This window comes from Bos indicus x Bos taurus, chromosome 13 (assembly GCF_003369695.1).
Source record: "Bos indicus x Bos taurus breed Angus x Brahman F1 hybrid chromosome 13, Bos_hybrid_MaternalHap_v2.0, whole genome shotgun sequence".
Classification (NCBI taxonomy): Eukaryota; Metazoa; Chordata; class Mammalia; order Artiodactyla; family Bovidae; genus Bos; species Bos indicus x Bos taurus.
In genome coordinates this window covers 29,590,365-29,604,505 of record NC_040088.1, presented here as the reverse complement: position 1 = coordinate 29,604,505, position 14,141 = coordinate 29,590,365, and the positions used below count along the sequence as shown (strand labels likewise).

At 63.1% G+C, this 14,141-nt stretch overlaps 2 protein-coding genes across 3 annotated transcripts; one reads left to right on the top strand and one right to left on the bottom strand.

Annotated features, from left to right (window-relative positions):
* The first annotated feature begins 2,478 nt into the window (after positions 1 to 2,478).
* SOX18 (SRY-box 18) lies at positions 2,479 to 4,351 on the top strand. Its single transcript, XM_027559226.1, has 2 exons — positions 2,479 to 2,951; positions 3,099 to 4,351. Exons 1-2 carry the CDS (start codon positions 2,594 to 2,596, stop codon positions 3,908 to 3,910), a joined length of 1,170 nt encoding a protein of 389 aa, XP_027415027.1. The 5' UTR covers positions 2,479 to 2,593; the 3' UTR covers positions 3,911 to 4,351.
* Positions 4,352 to 11,274: 6,923 nt separating this feature from the next.
* Positions 11,275 to 13,845, bottom strand: C13H20orf204 (chromosome 13 C20orf204 homolog). Of its 2 annotated transcripts, none has more exons than XM_027559221.1 (4): positions 13,567 to 13,845; positions 11,936 to 12,208; positions 11,701 to 11,853; positions 11,275 to 11,582 (listed from the first exon to the last, which is right to left on the bottom strand). In XM_027559221.1, exons 1-4 carry the CDS (start codon positions 13,567 to 13,569, stop codon positions 11,436 to 11,438), a joined length of 576 nt encoding a protein of 191 aa, XP_027415022.1. In that variant the 5' UTR covers positions 13,570 to 13,845; the 3' UTR covers positions 11,275 to 11,435. The 2 variants fall into 2 exon arrangements, with proteins under 2 accessions (XP_027415022.1, XP_027415021.1); XM_027559220.1 differs by lacking the exon at positions 13,567 to 13,845 and adding an exon at positions 12,856 to 12,995.
* Positions 13,846 to 14,141: the final 296 nt, after the last annotated feature.

Genomic DNA, 14,141 nt, shown 5'->3' with positions numbered 1-14,141 from the left:
GCTTGCTCACCAGCCCACATCCTGTCTGGGGAGACGGGGGGCTGCAGACAGGACCTCCCAAAGTGGGCAGCAGCAGACTTGGACCAGGTGGGTCCTGGAGACATAGTAACGTCCTCAGACTGTGGATGGACTGGGGGCCATAGCTTGGTGGCCAGAGAAGTCTTTGGGAACTCCTCCCCTGGTGGATGTCCAGGGCCAGGCCTCCACTCCCCACAGGACCTCATCTCCTATGGCAAAGTCCAGCCTCATCCTCACACCTAGGCAGACAGACACGGACACACAGACCACATACCGACACATACCTCTGATGCCCAACTGGTCACACCCACGACAGCCCTTCCACAGCCCGGGGTGTATCCCCAGCCCTGAGGCTCCAAGGTCAGGGCCACCCTGACTGCAGCTCCCACCCCACTGTTTTCCCATCTGGATGGTGGGCCAGAGCTAATGTCAGCCTTGCCAGGCAGCACACAGAGGAGGGAGCCTGACCCCGAGGAGGTGGGGGTCACCTCAGGAGGCTCTCCCCTGCCTTGCTGAACCCCAGTTCATAGGACGTGACAGCCGGACACCTGAGTGCTGGAGCTCAGCCAAGAGGGAGGGTCAGTGGCTGGCGCCAGGCGAAGCAGCCCTCCTGGGGGGTGGGGCCCTGGTGGTGAGGTAATTCTGGCCACGGAGCTACCAGCAGCTTGAGTTGCTAGGCTCTCAGGGACTGCAGGGGGCCAGGCAGGGCCCTGAGGGAGCCAAAAATCCACCACAGGGTCAGGGGCTGGAGTGGAGGAACCAGAAGCCACCTTCCCAAGCCCAGTGGTGATCAGCTCAGGCTCCTGCTGCTCAGGCTGAGCCAGGCCTTTGACCCCAGACCACACCCAGAAGGCTGCAGGGCGATGTCACCTCTGCCAGATGCTGGTCCCATGGACCCATCCTTCAGCCCAAGTCTTTCTCACATGTCTCTTCTCCCAGCCCCAGTCCACCCACATTGGTCAAAGGGAAACAGTCACATCTGGGAGAGGCTGTACACTCGTCCACCCTCAGGCCCCCCATTCTTGTCTACCCGCCAGGAAAAGCCAATCTTCCCCCCAGACTCAATGGGACCCCCTCAACTGTCCCCAGTCCATCAGCATGGGCTCAGTGTCCATGAATTAGGCGCCAGAGCCTGGGAGATGTAGAAACCTGATAGCAGCCACCCAACCCTACATGACAGAGCCTGCGCTGCGGATGGAATGCACACACAACTGACCTCATGGCGGAGGACCCCTGTGGGGGTGCTGGCCTCTCTCCAGGACAGCTCAGGAGCAGCAGCTTGTGGGAGCTGTCAGACCCACAGGGGACCTGCCCCCTCATAAGCCCTGACTGTGGCCTAGAGGGACTACCAGGGACAGAGGATCCAGGAGTTCTGGCCACCCACACCTAGGATCACCATCACCTGAGGTCACTCACTATGAAGCTCTCAACACATGCGATGGGGCTCCTGACGAGGTAGTGGAGCTACAGAGCTCACAGACTGCCAGTGGATGTGCAGGAGGGAAACTTATCCTACACCCCCAACACACACACACACTCACAGCCCCCTTAGAACCACCCTCAGCATGGGGGCAGGGGAGCAGCCTGCCTGGGGAACACCCGTCAGGGTCTGGGAACCCAGACACCCTCTGGAAGGGGTGGGAAGGGACTTCAAGGAGGCTGGCAGCTCCTCTGGACATCCTCAGGGGTCTGAGGGCCCAGGGGAAGGCCCCTCTTCCTGCCACCTGACCCAGCCTCACTTCTGCAGCAGCGCTGGCCTGGCCCACTGGACTGGGTAACCAGTACTACAACTGGTCAATCAGGCTCTGGGGAGGGGGATGAGGCGCTGGGCTCCACCCACTGGACCCCTTCCCTTGCTCTGCTATAGGTGCCTGCCATCCACCTTCTCCTCCAGGTACTCAGCTGCTGCGGTTTGCCGATTTTCCAGCGCTTGCGAGTGCGGTGGGGAACACGGTGAACATCTCCCTTAACCCCATGAATAGACCTGGGGAGCGGTGGGGGTTGGGGGAGGCTCAAAGTTCCCAGAGCTGCAAGTTCCACATGTAGGTGAAGGACGAGTGAGCAGGGACGCCCGGGGTAACTCAAAGCAGCTCCCTCAAGACACAAAGCACTTTTCCCAAGGTGAACTTCCCTTGGAGTCAGAATCTGCTGGGAAGACAGCCGCCCCCGCCCCCAGTTCCTGCCCGGGGGTCTGATTCTGAAAGTCTGACAGCCCCCACAAGGCTGCCCCCTGCCAAGCTTCGGGCCACATCAGCCGCCCTCTCCCACTCAGGGGGGTCTCTCCTTCGGAGCGGGTGAGGGGGGCGCCGCTTCGAGGAGGCCGCAGCGGAATCTCGCCCCGCGGAGAAGAAAGGGAGCCCCCGGGAGGAGGGGGGCGGCCCCGGCCCGCCCCGGCCCGCCCTGTCCGCCACGCCGCCCATTGGCCCCCGCGCTGCTATATCTGGGCGCCCACCCGGCGAGAGGCCACTGCCGTCCCCACCGCCGCCCGCCAGCCCAGCGCGTCCGACCCCGACGTGCCCGCCGCCCACCCTCCGCGCTCCCGCGCTCCGTTCCGCCCAGGCCGCGCCCAGCTGGAATGCAGAGATCGCCGCTCGGCTACGGCGCACAGGACGATCCGCCCGCCCGCCGCGACTGTGCATGGGCCCCGGGCCCCGGGGCCGCCGCTGAGCCGCGCGGCCTCCCCGCCGTCCCCGTCGTCCCCACCGCGCCCGCCGCGCCTGCCTCGCCGCCTAGTCCGCCGCGCAGCCCGCCTCGCAGCCCCGAGCCGGGGCGCTATGGTCTTAGCCCGGCCGGCCGTGGGGAGCGCCAGGGGACCGACGAGTCGCGCATCCGGCGGCCCATGAATGCCTTCATGGTGTGGGCGAAGGACGAGCGCAAGCGGCTGGCGCAGCAGAACCCAGACCTGCACAACGCGGTGCTAAGCAAGATGCTGGGTGAGTGGCCGCGAGGCAGGGGCGGGAGCTGGGGATGGGGGCGGGGGGGGTCCCGGGGGACCTCACGCCGGGGCGCGCGCTGGGCTCGGCTGTCAGCCTGCCAGCTCTCCCGACGGCACCCATCTGACCCGCGCCCGCGGCCCGCAGGCAAGGCGTGGAAGGAGCTGAGCCCGGCGGAGAAGCGGCCCTTCGTGGAGGAGGCGGAGCGGCTGCGCGTGCAGCACCTGCGCGACCACCCCAACTACAAGTACCGGCCGCGCCGCAAAAAGCAGGCGCGCAAGGCCCGGCGGCTGGAGCCCGGCCTCCTCCTCCCAGGCTTGGCGCCACCGCCGCCGCCGCCGCCTCCCGAGCCCTTTCCCGCGGCTACGGGCCCGGCCCGAGTCTTCCGCGAGCTGCCACCGTTGGGCGCCGAGTTCGACGGTCTGGGGCTGCCCACACCGGAGCGCTCGCCGCTGGACGGCCTGGAACCCGGCGAGGCCGCCTTCTTCCCTCCGCCCGCGGCGCCCGAGGACTGCTCTCTGCGGGCCTTCCGTGCGCCCTACGGCCCAGCCGAGCTGCCCAGGAACCCAGGTGGCTGTTTCGGGGCGCCGCCAGCCGAGGCGCTTAGGACAGCGCCCGGCCCCGCCGCACCGCTTTGCGGCCTCTACTACAGCGCCCCGGGCGCGCCGGGCCCGGGCCCCTACCCCGGCCCTCTGTCGCCGCCACCCGAAGCCCCTCCCCTGGAGAGCGCCGAGCCGCTGGGACCTGCCGCCGACCTGTGGGCCGACGTGGACCTGACCGAGTTCGACCAGTACCTCAACTGCAGCCGGACTCGCCCCGACGCCGCCGGGCTCCCATACCACGTGGCGCTGGCCAAGCTGGCCCCACGCACCATGTCCTGCCCCGAGGAGAGCAGCTTGATCGCCGCGCTGTCCGATGCCAGCTCTGCTGTCTACTACAGCGCCTGCATCTCGGGATAGGTCGTCCGGGGCACTGTGCGATGGCTCTGTCTCTCGCAGGCAGAGTTGCCACTATTTGTCACAGCCCCGCAGGAACCCGCGACGCTGGGCCTTGGCCGGGTCGAGGGCACCGCGACGGGAGGGTCCCCACGTACTGGGGCTTGGCCGGGAAGCCCAGGCCTAGGACGTGTGGGCTGACCCTGCCGGGGCTAAGCTTAATCCTTTTCTTGCAGTGTATTTTCTAGAACTAGGCTGTATTTTTTACTTTGCCTTTTTTATATTCATAAAACAATATATTTAAGTTTTAATTAAACTTTTTCTCCCAAGGGGTTTCAGTGATGCAAAGCACCAATGTAGCAAGGGCTTTTAAAATAACATTTGTTTGCTGTAAAGGAGGAGCCAGGAGCTGGGTCCCCCTGGACCAGGCGAGGCCACAATAAAGCACCTCACCTTTCCTCCAAACTCTAGTGTCTGTGGTTGTTGCAGTGGGGATGGAGGGAGCTGTTGGGGGGGTCCATCCTTCCAGGACACTACCCCAGGCAGCTGGTGGGAGGCAAGAGGTGTGGGCACTCCTCACCCTCCCATCCCCAGTTCCCTGCCACTCTCTATTTTAACTCAAGCCTAATAAGGGTCAGACTACACCCAGAAATCCCCCCACACTCTCACCCAGATGAGGATTTAACCATCCTCATCTCATCTTTAAAACTTTCTTTAAGCCCAGTGACTGCCCAAGACAGCACCTCTTTCTCAAGGAGGCTGGTGGGGTTGACGCCTGTCTGCAGACCTGACATCCTGGGACCCCAGTCCATCATTCTCACTCAACCTGGTGTCCCAAGAGGCGGTAGCACCATGACCAATCCCTGCGGCCCCCCAGGGTGACCTGTGCAGGCTCTCCAGTGACACAGGGCCAATGACCAGAGCAGGGGGCTCAGGCTTCCCATTTCAAGCTTCCCACATTGGAATCCATCACTCTAGCCCTGTGCCCCGTCCCTGAAGGACCGGATGCCCTTTCCGTACAGCCTCCTTGGTTCCCCCAGCGCTGGGGAGCCCATGAGTTCAGGGAAAGTTTGCAACAATCATCTTGGGAGATTCTTTCCTGGAACAGGGTCCCAACACTGGTCCTCCACACACCCACACTCTTCTCGGGCCACACAGGTCTTCCAAGAGGTCTTCCAAGAGGAGGGGTCATGTGTCCCCCTGGCCTGTCCTCCCCCAGTAGCATATGGGGCTGATCTCTGGCAACCCTGCCTGACATGGCACATGCACCCTGGGACACGGGCATCTGGTGATGATGTGGGCTGCTCCGTGGCTGCCGTGAGCCTGAACCTGATTACATGTGAGCAAGTTTGCACATGCTCTGAGCATGGCAATGATGCTGTGACGGTGTGACCATGTGATTCAACGTGACCTTCCACGATGACTGTGTGTGACACCCAGTGTGTCTGAGACTGTGTGCACGTGTGTCTCCCTGTCAGCTTGGGTGTCGGTGCACAGGGGCCCACTGCCTGAGTGTGTCTGAAGGGGTGAACAGGCGATGGGCTGTTCTTATTGGTGTCCTGCCTCCAAGGAATCACCTCTCTAAACTGGCATGAGCCTCACACCTCAGCGGGTGGAATGGGGGAGCGGCACCTGGGCCCCCTTCACCCCCATCCCCACCGCATTGTGAGCAGGGCCCAGAGACCTCCAAAACAAAGGGACAGAGAAACACAAACTGAGGAGATGGATGTGGACGTAGAGAGGAGCCCTGGGCAGGTTAAGGCAGACAGAAATGGCCTCCAGGACACCAAGGACAGTGCTGGTACACAGGAAGAAACAGGGAATGAGGCCCAAAGGGACACGGTGGTCCAGTCCAGGGGATGGGGGGAGCTCTGAGACACCAATGCCAAGTCCCGGGCTCAGGCACAAAGGCCATGTCACCCATTAGTGTGCACACTCAGCTCCCATGGCCTCCAACTCCCACTTGGGGTGGGCCTGGGGGACAGATGACCCATCCACTGGAGCCCCGGGTCAGCTGGGCCAAGGTGTGCCCCCTGCCATGGGGGTAGTCTCTGTAGGAGGCACACCTATAGTAGCCAGAGTCTAGTAGCTTCTGCCCCCTTCCCCACCCCCAGGGCAGACCCTCCCACATCTTCACCCCACTCCCTGGCCAGGACATGGCGAAGGGAGTGCCAGCCCAGCTTCTCCTATCACTGAGAGACCCCTGCCTGGGCACAGGCATCACCTCACCTGTGTCCCCATCCCAGAGACACCCATGGACACACAGAGAGGCTGACTGTCTCTCCTGTACAGGGAGCAGTTTTCTAGCATTCTCCTCACCTCACCCTTGGGGTGGGGGTGGGGATGGGGGCCCCAGGGTGCCCAAGTGGGAGCGGCCAAGCAACTTGCCCCCTAGAAGCCCCTCTCTCACTGCCAGGGTAGGAGGAGCGGGGTCTCAATTTGGGCCAAGTCCTTGGAGTCAGGGGCTGGGGGAATTCAGGAGCAGAATCAGGACTTCGAACACACGCACACACACACACAGATGGCAGCTGTTTTCAGAGAGCAGTCAAGTGAGCACCACACAAGACCCAGGGCAGACTGGCCTCCTAGGGCCTAGAGACCCAGTCCTCCTAGGCAGGACCACAGCCTCAGGGCCTGGGTGGTTCCAGCCTTGGATCAGGCTTCCCACCCCTCCCCCTCTTGGCCCCACCCACCTGCTTCCCCTAGGGTCAGGAGAAGGGAAGTCCCCACCCCCAGCTCCCGCTGAGTCAGGCTCGCCAGGAACAGACCCAGGCGACCTAGCTCCTGGCGGGAAGTTCTAGCAGCCTGGCCTGGCTAAGTCACAGCTCTCACGCCCAGGACCCAGCCTAGCACTGGGGTGACCTAAGCCGAGGTGTGGAACCCTGCCCCCAAGCTGCCCAGAGGAGGAGGGATTATGCCTGAGAGCAGGTACAGTGCACTCCTTCTCCCCAGTAGACATGGTCATCACTACCTCCACAACCTCAGTAACATCCCCGACACAACCAGACACACACCATGCCAGCATTAGGGCTGCTCCCAACAAGGCTAGGCTGGGCAGGTGAAGAGGGACTTAACTCTTTACTTGATGGACAAACACCCTAGACAGCCCAGTCACTCAGTTGACAGCCTACAACATCTATGTTATTGTTGTTTAGTTGCTAAGTCCTGTTCGACTCTTTTGTGACTTCATGGGCTGTAGCCTTCCAGGTTTCTCTGTCCATGGGATTTCCCAGGCAAGAATACTGGAGTGGGTTGCCATGTCCTCCTCCAGGGGATCTTACCGACCCAGAGATGGAACCTTGGTGGCCTGCATTGGCAGGCCGATTCTTTACCACGAGGTGTTTTCAGTAAAGTAACATAAACGTATCTCTAATGACCAAGTCTGAACAAGCAGATTAAGTATCTTAATCTGCACAGCAGGTAGATTGTTTACCGTCTGAGCCACCAGGGAAGCCCAATACGCTGGAGCAGCTATCCCCAAAGGAGGGGATCCAGAGCAGCTGACCTCCCATCCCAACAGGTCCTCAAAACCAAGACTTGGTCCTCTACCCACCCGCCCACTGCCACTGCTGCCCCAGGTTGGGGATAGGCCCTAAGGAGCAGGCTCCAGTCCAGTCCACAGAGGGTTTGGGCCAAGTATGTGGGGGTTCCTGATCCAGGACTGGGGAGAGGGAGGGATGGGAACACCGATGTTCCTCCTCTTTTGTGTTTCAGAGCACAGCCCACTCTGCTTCCTCCCACCCCCTCTACCTCTGCACAAGCACCCAGCCTCCCAGGGAAGTCCAGCAAGGCTCCCCACCCTCTGCCTTATCTCCCAAGACCCCATCGCCGCCACCCACCCCGCCACATCCAGTCCAACCAGCACAACCAGCACAACCCTGCCTCACCCCCTAAGACCCCTCCCTTCCCTTGTCCCCTCCCCCACGACCCCGCCCTGTCCCCCCATGACTCCACCCCTTGCCTCACAAACCCGCCCCTCCCCCACACAACTCCCCTAGCCCCACAACCCCGCCCATCCCCACGACCCCGCCCCGTCTCCCACGCCCCTGCCCGCCCGCGCGAGAAAACAGGAAGGGGCCCGCGGCGGCGGCGCTGGGAGGAAGCGCAGGAAGCGGCGACGGGTGCGGCGCTTATCTCGGGCCGCAGCCGGACCCCTGGCCTCACGCCCCGCGCAGGCTGGGCAGGGGGCGCGGGGGCAGCCGGAGGAGAGGCCTGCTCACCTGGTGGGGGCCCTGGCTGCCTCACCTCCCAGCCACAATTGGCACAACCGGGCCATGGAGAGATGCGACAGGACTTCACTGAACCAGGCTGTGCCTCTCCAGCCTGGTGGGTGACCCAGGGGCCAGCATCCAACCCCAGGGTGCCCCACCTCCCCCACAGCGCACAGTACCCTCCACGCCTAGGCCCTGACCTCCCCATTTCCCCCCAAACAAGGACTCGTTTTGCCCAGCAGGTGCGAGCTCTCTGTTGGTTCTTCCGGGCTTTAACTTGGGGATGGGGGGATGGTTGTTTGTTTCTGTTTACAAAGCTAGGTCTTTTCCTGGTGAGGGGGCAGGATAGGGACTGTCCCGGGGCGCCCCCCCACCAGGGTCCCGCGGGCCACTGGCAGGGACAATGGGCGCCAACACCTGGCACTCCTCCCCCATGAGTATGTGCTTTGCTTCCTGGAGTGGGGGCCTCCTGTGTTTCCGCATCACCATGGCTGCCACAGCCCTCCGTGCACACCTGCAGGCGAGGACCCCACACTCAGGCTCATAGGCAAGGGCCAAGGGCCCTCAGGTCTGGTGCAGGTGTTTCCTCCCTGGCTTTGGTAGCCCCCAGTGCCAGATGCAGGGTCTGACCGACTCACGTCCTGCCTGAGTCCTGGCTCCATGAACGTGGGAGGTGCCTCTGTTCAGAGTCTGGCATGGCAGGCACTTCTCTCTCCCACCACCTCCTGGTGCTCAGCTGGGCTGGGGTGGTAGCCAGTTGGGGAGGGGACATGGGGGAGGTGCTGTTGGGGCCTGTGAGTGGGCCTCAGGCAGGGTAAAGCACTCTGCGGTTCTCAGAAGAGCCAGTGCTTTGGGTTGGCACTGACCCCAGTCCTATGGTCTGCTGGCAGCCTGGGAAGGGGCAGAGTTGGGAGGTAGAGAGAGAGTGGGGCCCATGGGCGGGGCAGGGGAACACACAAGTGGCACAGTTGGGATTAACTTCTTGGTTTTCTGAATCCAGAGACTAGTTTGCCTGTCGTCCGTGTTCCAGATGTTCTTTCAAAGGCTACCAGTCTGGGGAGGCTGTGGGACTCGGACTACCCTTCAAAGCCTGTCTGGGCCCTCCTTGCAGCACTGTGCATGGGGGGTCTAGCTCCCTGGCCAGTGCCCTGCAGCCCCATCTGCCACCCTGCACAGCCCCTCCCTCTGGGCCCCAGCCTCCACCCCGGGTGCAAGCTGCTGAGAAGGCACGCATGTAGGGCAAGGCGCCACAGGGTGCAGGCCCCAACCCCACCAGGTGTGTGCTCCAGAAAAGTCCAAGAACCAGGCTCAGGCCACATGCCTGGGGCCTTGGCAGGGATGGCAGGCACTGGGACCTGGCAGATGCCTTGCATCCACGAAAGGTGGGGCCCATCCACTGCACAAACCACCTATACTCTGCCTTTGGTGGCCTCATGACCCATGGCCCTGACCTCACCATTGAGTCTCCTGTCTCTCTGCTGGTCCCTCACTACCGGGGCAACTCTGATAGGAGCCCCCAGGGAGAAACTGCAGGTCCTGGCTACAGGAACCCTGTCTGCCCCTGTGGTTGCAGCCCAGGACCCAGATGGAGATTGTGGCCCTGTAACTGAGGCCTCTACCCCTCCTCCCAGCTCCCCTGAAATGGGTTTGCTGGAACCTGCCTCAGGCATGGGTGGATGGAAGGGCTGCCATTGCCCACCCACCATGGCAGCAGCCACGACTGCCCAGGAGGCCACACTAAAGAGGTGTTAGGAGGAGCGCTCTCCCCACAGGCCCTGGGGCTTGGGCAGAGAGCCAGGTGCCCTTGAGGAAGCAGGGGGCACAGGGGAAAGGGGAGCTTCTGTGGAGAGCCTGTCCCCTTCCTGTCCCTGCACCCAGACCCTCGGACTCTCTTACTGACCTTCTCCAGGCCTGACTCCCCCAAGCATTGTGCTCCAACCAAAGTGGGCCTTTCCCCTCCTACCTGGATACCTGGCCACAGCCCCAGGCTTACATAGCAGGAGCCAGCCATGTGACTGCTCCCCTCAGCTGCTGCTCCATCAGCATTCCCCAACTTCAAGATGAGGACTCACCCAGGGACTCAGGTCAGCACTCTGGGGTTGCCTGGACCTCACCCCATTCACATCCAAGTCTCTCCTTCAGCCTTACCTTAACTGCACAGGCTCCCCTCACACCCAGAGCGTGCTCTCATGGCCTGGTAGCCATTAGGTGAATGAATGCACCCCGAAGTCCCCACACATGGGTGTCCCTCTGTTTGGGACCTGGCTCTCATCCCAGCTCTCACACTTCCTGGCTGAGATTTGGGGCAAGTCCTGAAACCTATTGCTTCAGTTTCCTAGTTATGAACCGTGGACAGTAGTTGTTGCTGCTCTGTTCAGACTGAGCGTTTACACCCACACACTGGGGGCGATCAGGGGCAGCTGTGCCCTACTGATGGCACCAAGACCTGTCTGTATCTCTCCTGCTTGCCTCTGTCCTGTCAGGGTGCCCCCGGACAAGGGTGCTTCAGTACCTACTGGGCCTGTCCACCTGATGACAGGTGTGCCTGCCAAGCATCCGCCTTGGCCAGGTGCTCTGCCTGCCCTGTCCCCCCCTTCTCCACAGGCTGTGATCTGGGAGGGGCCACAGGCCTCCAGTCCGAGAGATCGGACCCCCACCCGTCCAGGCAAGCATAGGGTCCCAGAGCGCAAGACGGTGGGTCCCTGGCTGGTCTGTCCAGTCCCACAGAGGGGCTGCTGCCACACTTCCCAGGCCACAGGAAATGGCCTGGTCCAGCTTGCAGCCAGGGCCACAGCTTGCTTCCCTTCAGGCCCGTTTCCTTTATCCGGTTGTTTTGCTCCGAATTCACAAAGCTCAGCCTTCCCCTCCCCTCCATTTCCACCCTTCCCCCATCCCAGAGGGAAGCAGGACGGATACGCTGCTACATTTTAGGGCCAGCAGGAGTCTCCCACCCCCATCTCCCCTCCACACTCCCGCCCCCTCCGCGAGCAGCGCCGAGGGGGAGTCCCATCCCATGGCGCCCCCTGCTGGTCGAGCCTGGGAACACCACCCCACGGCTCTGCCTTGCTCCGCGAGTGTCGGCGGCCTCAGCGTCCCCTCCCCACCGAGGTGCGGACGAGGTGCGGACGGGAGCGGCCGGGCCCCACAGTTGGCAGGCGAAGAGAGGTGGAACCGGGCCGCAGCACCAGCTCAGTTTATTGGGGCCTTGCTCGGAGCAGAGGGCGGGCCCCTTCCGGGACCAGCTCGCCAGGCGGGCACGGCCTCCAATCCCAGGCCCTGGGAAGAGTGCGGGCCGCGGCGAGGGAGGGGCTCTTTCTCAGCCCCGCGGGCTCGGGGTGCTAGGAGCCCCAGGAGCCATCGGTGGCCGCGGCGCGCAGCGCGAACAGCTTCTCCCAGCAGGTGGCGACGGCGTCCAGGGCGCGCAGCAGGAGCCGCCTCCGGCCGCCCGGACGCCGGGAAGGGCGCGTCTCCGGCCGCCAGCTCCGCTGTCGGGGACGCGTCGGTCAGGGCGTGGGCACGGTCCCCACCCTCCCCTCCCCGCTAGCTCTTGTCGGGTCCCTGGGAAGGGAGGCCGCGGCCGTGGGAGCGGGCGGGGACGCGCACCTGGCGCAGCTTCCGGCAGTGGCGTCGCATCACCGCCTCAGTGCGCACCGCCACAGTCCACGCCGCCTTCTCCAGAGCCCCACGGCGGCCCCGGGCCACCGCCCCACGTAGGGTCCGACCCAGGGCCACGATGGACAGTAGGATACTGTGCTCCTGGGGAAGGAGGAGACGAGGCACTGGGGGAGGAGCCCGGTGGGGAGAGGGCTGGAAGGCTTGGGTGGGAGTGTCTCCATACCTTCTGGGCACCACATGAGACTCCCACCCGGCCCCGCCGTCGGGAGACCGCGTCTCCAGTCAGGTTTTTCTGAATGAAATGGTGTCTGAAGCCTGGTCCAGCCCCTTCGACCCTTGGTCTGGTCCACCTCACCGCGGCCTGCAGGTCCTCGAAGATAACCGCGCGGTAGTGGTGAAGCACGTCGGGGACGCTGCAGGCGCCGATCCCGGCCCAGCCCGGAGCGGCCCCCAACAGCGCCAGCAGGAGCGCCCAGAGCGCGGGCTTGGGAGGCCCCTGGAAGGGATACCGGCTCTAGGGAGGGGCTGACCCTCCGACAGCGCTTTGGGTAATGTGCTTCCCCCAGCCGCCCCCCACACACAGGGGACTCGCTGAGCTGGTATAAAACAGAGATATTGCCTAAAACAGAGATATTGCCATGCCCCTCAACAAATGCTCTAGGCACCACTGCTGTGGCAGGTCTGGGGAAAGATAAGCATCAGTACCCGCAGCCCTGCTCTGCATGCCCAAGTACCAAGACTGGAGGGCAGGGCTGAGCTAGGTCTGGGTACAGCAACAAGTACCCGCCATATAGCCTTGCTCCTGGCCATACCCTGACCCATGCCCATCAGAGCTGGGCTCTCCTCTGCTGGGCACCCAACCCCTGGCACTCTGCTCACCTCCAGATGCCCCACAGGAGAGGGCAGAATCTGCCCCCCTCTATCGCTGGGCAGCTCCCCCCAATCAATGGCTTGCTACCAGCTCTGAGAACCATGGGTCCCTCTGCACCCCCAGCCCAACCAGGACAGGGGTGAGGGCTCAGAGTTCAAGGCCACACCCCTTCAGAAGGGGAAGGCTTGCGGAAAGCCAGAGGTGAAGGGAGGAAGGGGACCATGTTCCACCCCACCAGGCCTCCCCTCCCCTAGAATAAGGAACTGGCTCACCTGGATAAGAAGCCACCACCACCACCCCCCACGGCCAGAAGCCCAAACATCAGAGAGAAAGCTGCTTGTTGAAAGGCTCCCAGCCCCCAGGCTGGAGTCACACAGCGGCTGGAAATTAATCATGCGAACCCAGCGAGACTTGGGACTCAGACAGAACTTGACTGTGAGACTTGGGACTCAGACACAGAACTTGACTCTGCTTCCCAGCCCAGTAGGAGAACCTGACCACACAGGGCTGGAGCAGGAGTCCACGGGAGCTCTGCCTGAGGCACCAGGCAGCGCTGGCTGGGGGAGCACATGCAATTATTAGCTGTGGCCCCTTCTCCAAAACTATCCCCTCCCCAGACAAGCTTCACATAATGGCCAACTCAGAGTCGCCCCTCTGCCTGTTGAGGGTCAGAGATCATAGTGAGAACAGGAGCCACTGGTGCTGGAGGGATGTCCAAGTAGGGTAGGTTGGTTGCCCAGGGGGTCTTGGGAAAGTCTGTTGGCCCTTGAGCAGGGCCCAAGGCTGAGGCCGTTCAGCCCCCGAGGACAGGGTGGCCCCTGCACAGGAGGGCAACTCCCCCTCCCTCTGTAGCTGCCAGGAAGGACAGGCAGGAGCACCCAGGCCGGGCGGCGGTGACGGGAACCAAGGGGGATTTCCCAGTGGGGGCACTGAGGGACAGCAGCCCAAGACAGCTCCCACCCCGGCGGCCCACAGCTGCTCACCATGGGCCTCTCAGGATCAGGCTCTCCCTCACTCCCGCCAGGGGACCTCGGACATGATCCTGGGGTCCTCAGGTAGGGAGTGCGGCTGCCACTTCAGGTCCAGTTCCGAGCCCGGCCAACAGAGCTCCCCTGGACGCAGGCGGAGGCAGGCGGACAAGGCTTTTGAAGTTGGCTCCTCCAAGCAGAGGAGGGAGGGAGCAGGAGGGAGGCCCAGGATCCCAGCCTTCCCCCTCCCTCTCCCCACCCCCTATCCAATCACTTCTTCAATTAACCTGACCCTGAAGCCCAGCCCTAGAGGGCTGTCTTCCCATCCAGTGGATCTTGGATTAAGCCATCTACCGGGGAGATCTCCTCCGCCAAGGCAGGGGCAGGGTGCTAGGTGGGCACGGAGCAGGGTGGGGCCCAGCTGGCAGGGAAGAGGACCTTCCTTGGTGGTCAGCAGGTACTGTCTCTTCCAGGAACCTGAACACCAGCAGGACCAGGTGAGCAGAACTTCACCCACCCAGCCCCCAGCTCCTCCACCCTGACGTCCGGGGGTCCTGCCCCAGCAGGTCCCAGGAAGGGGACTTCCCAGC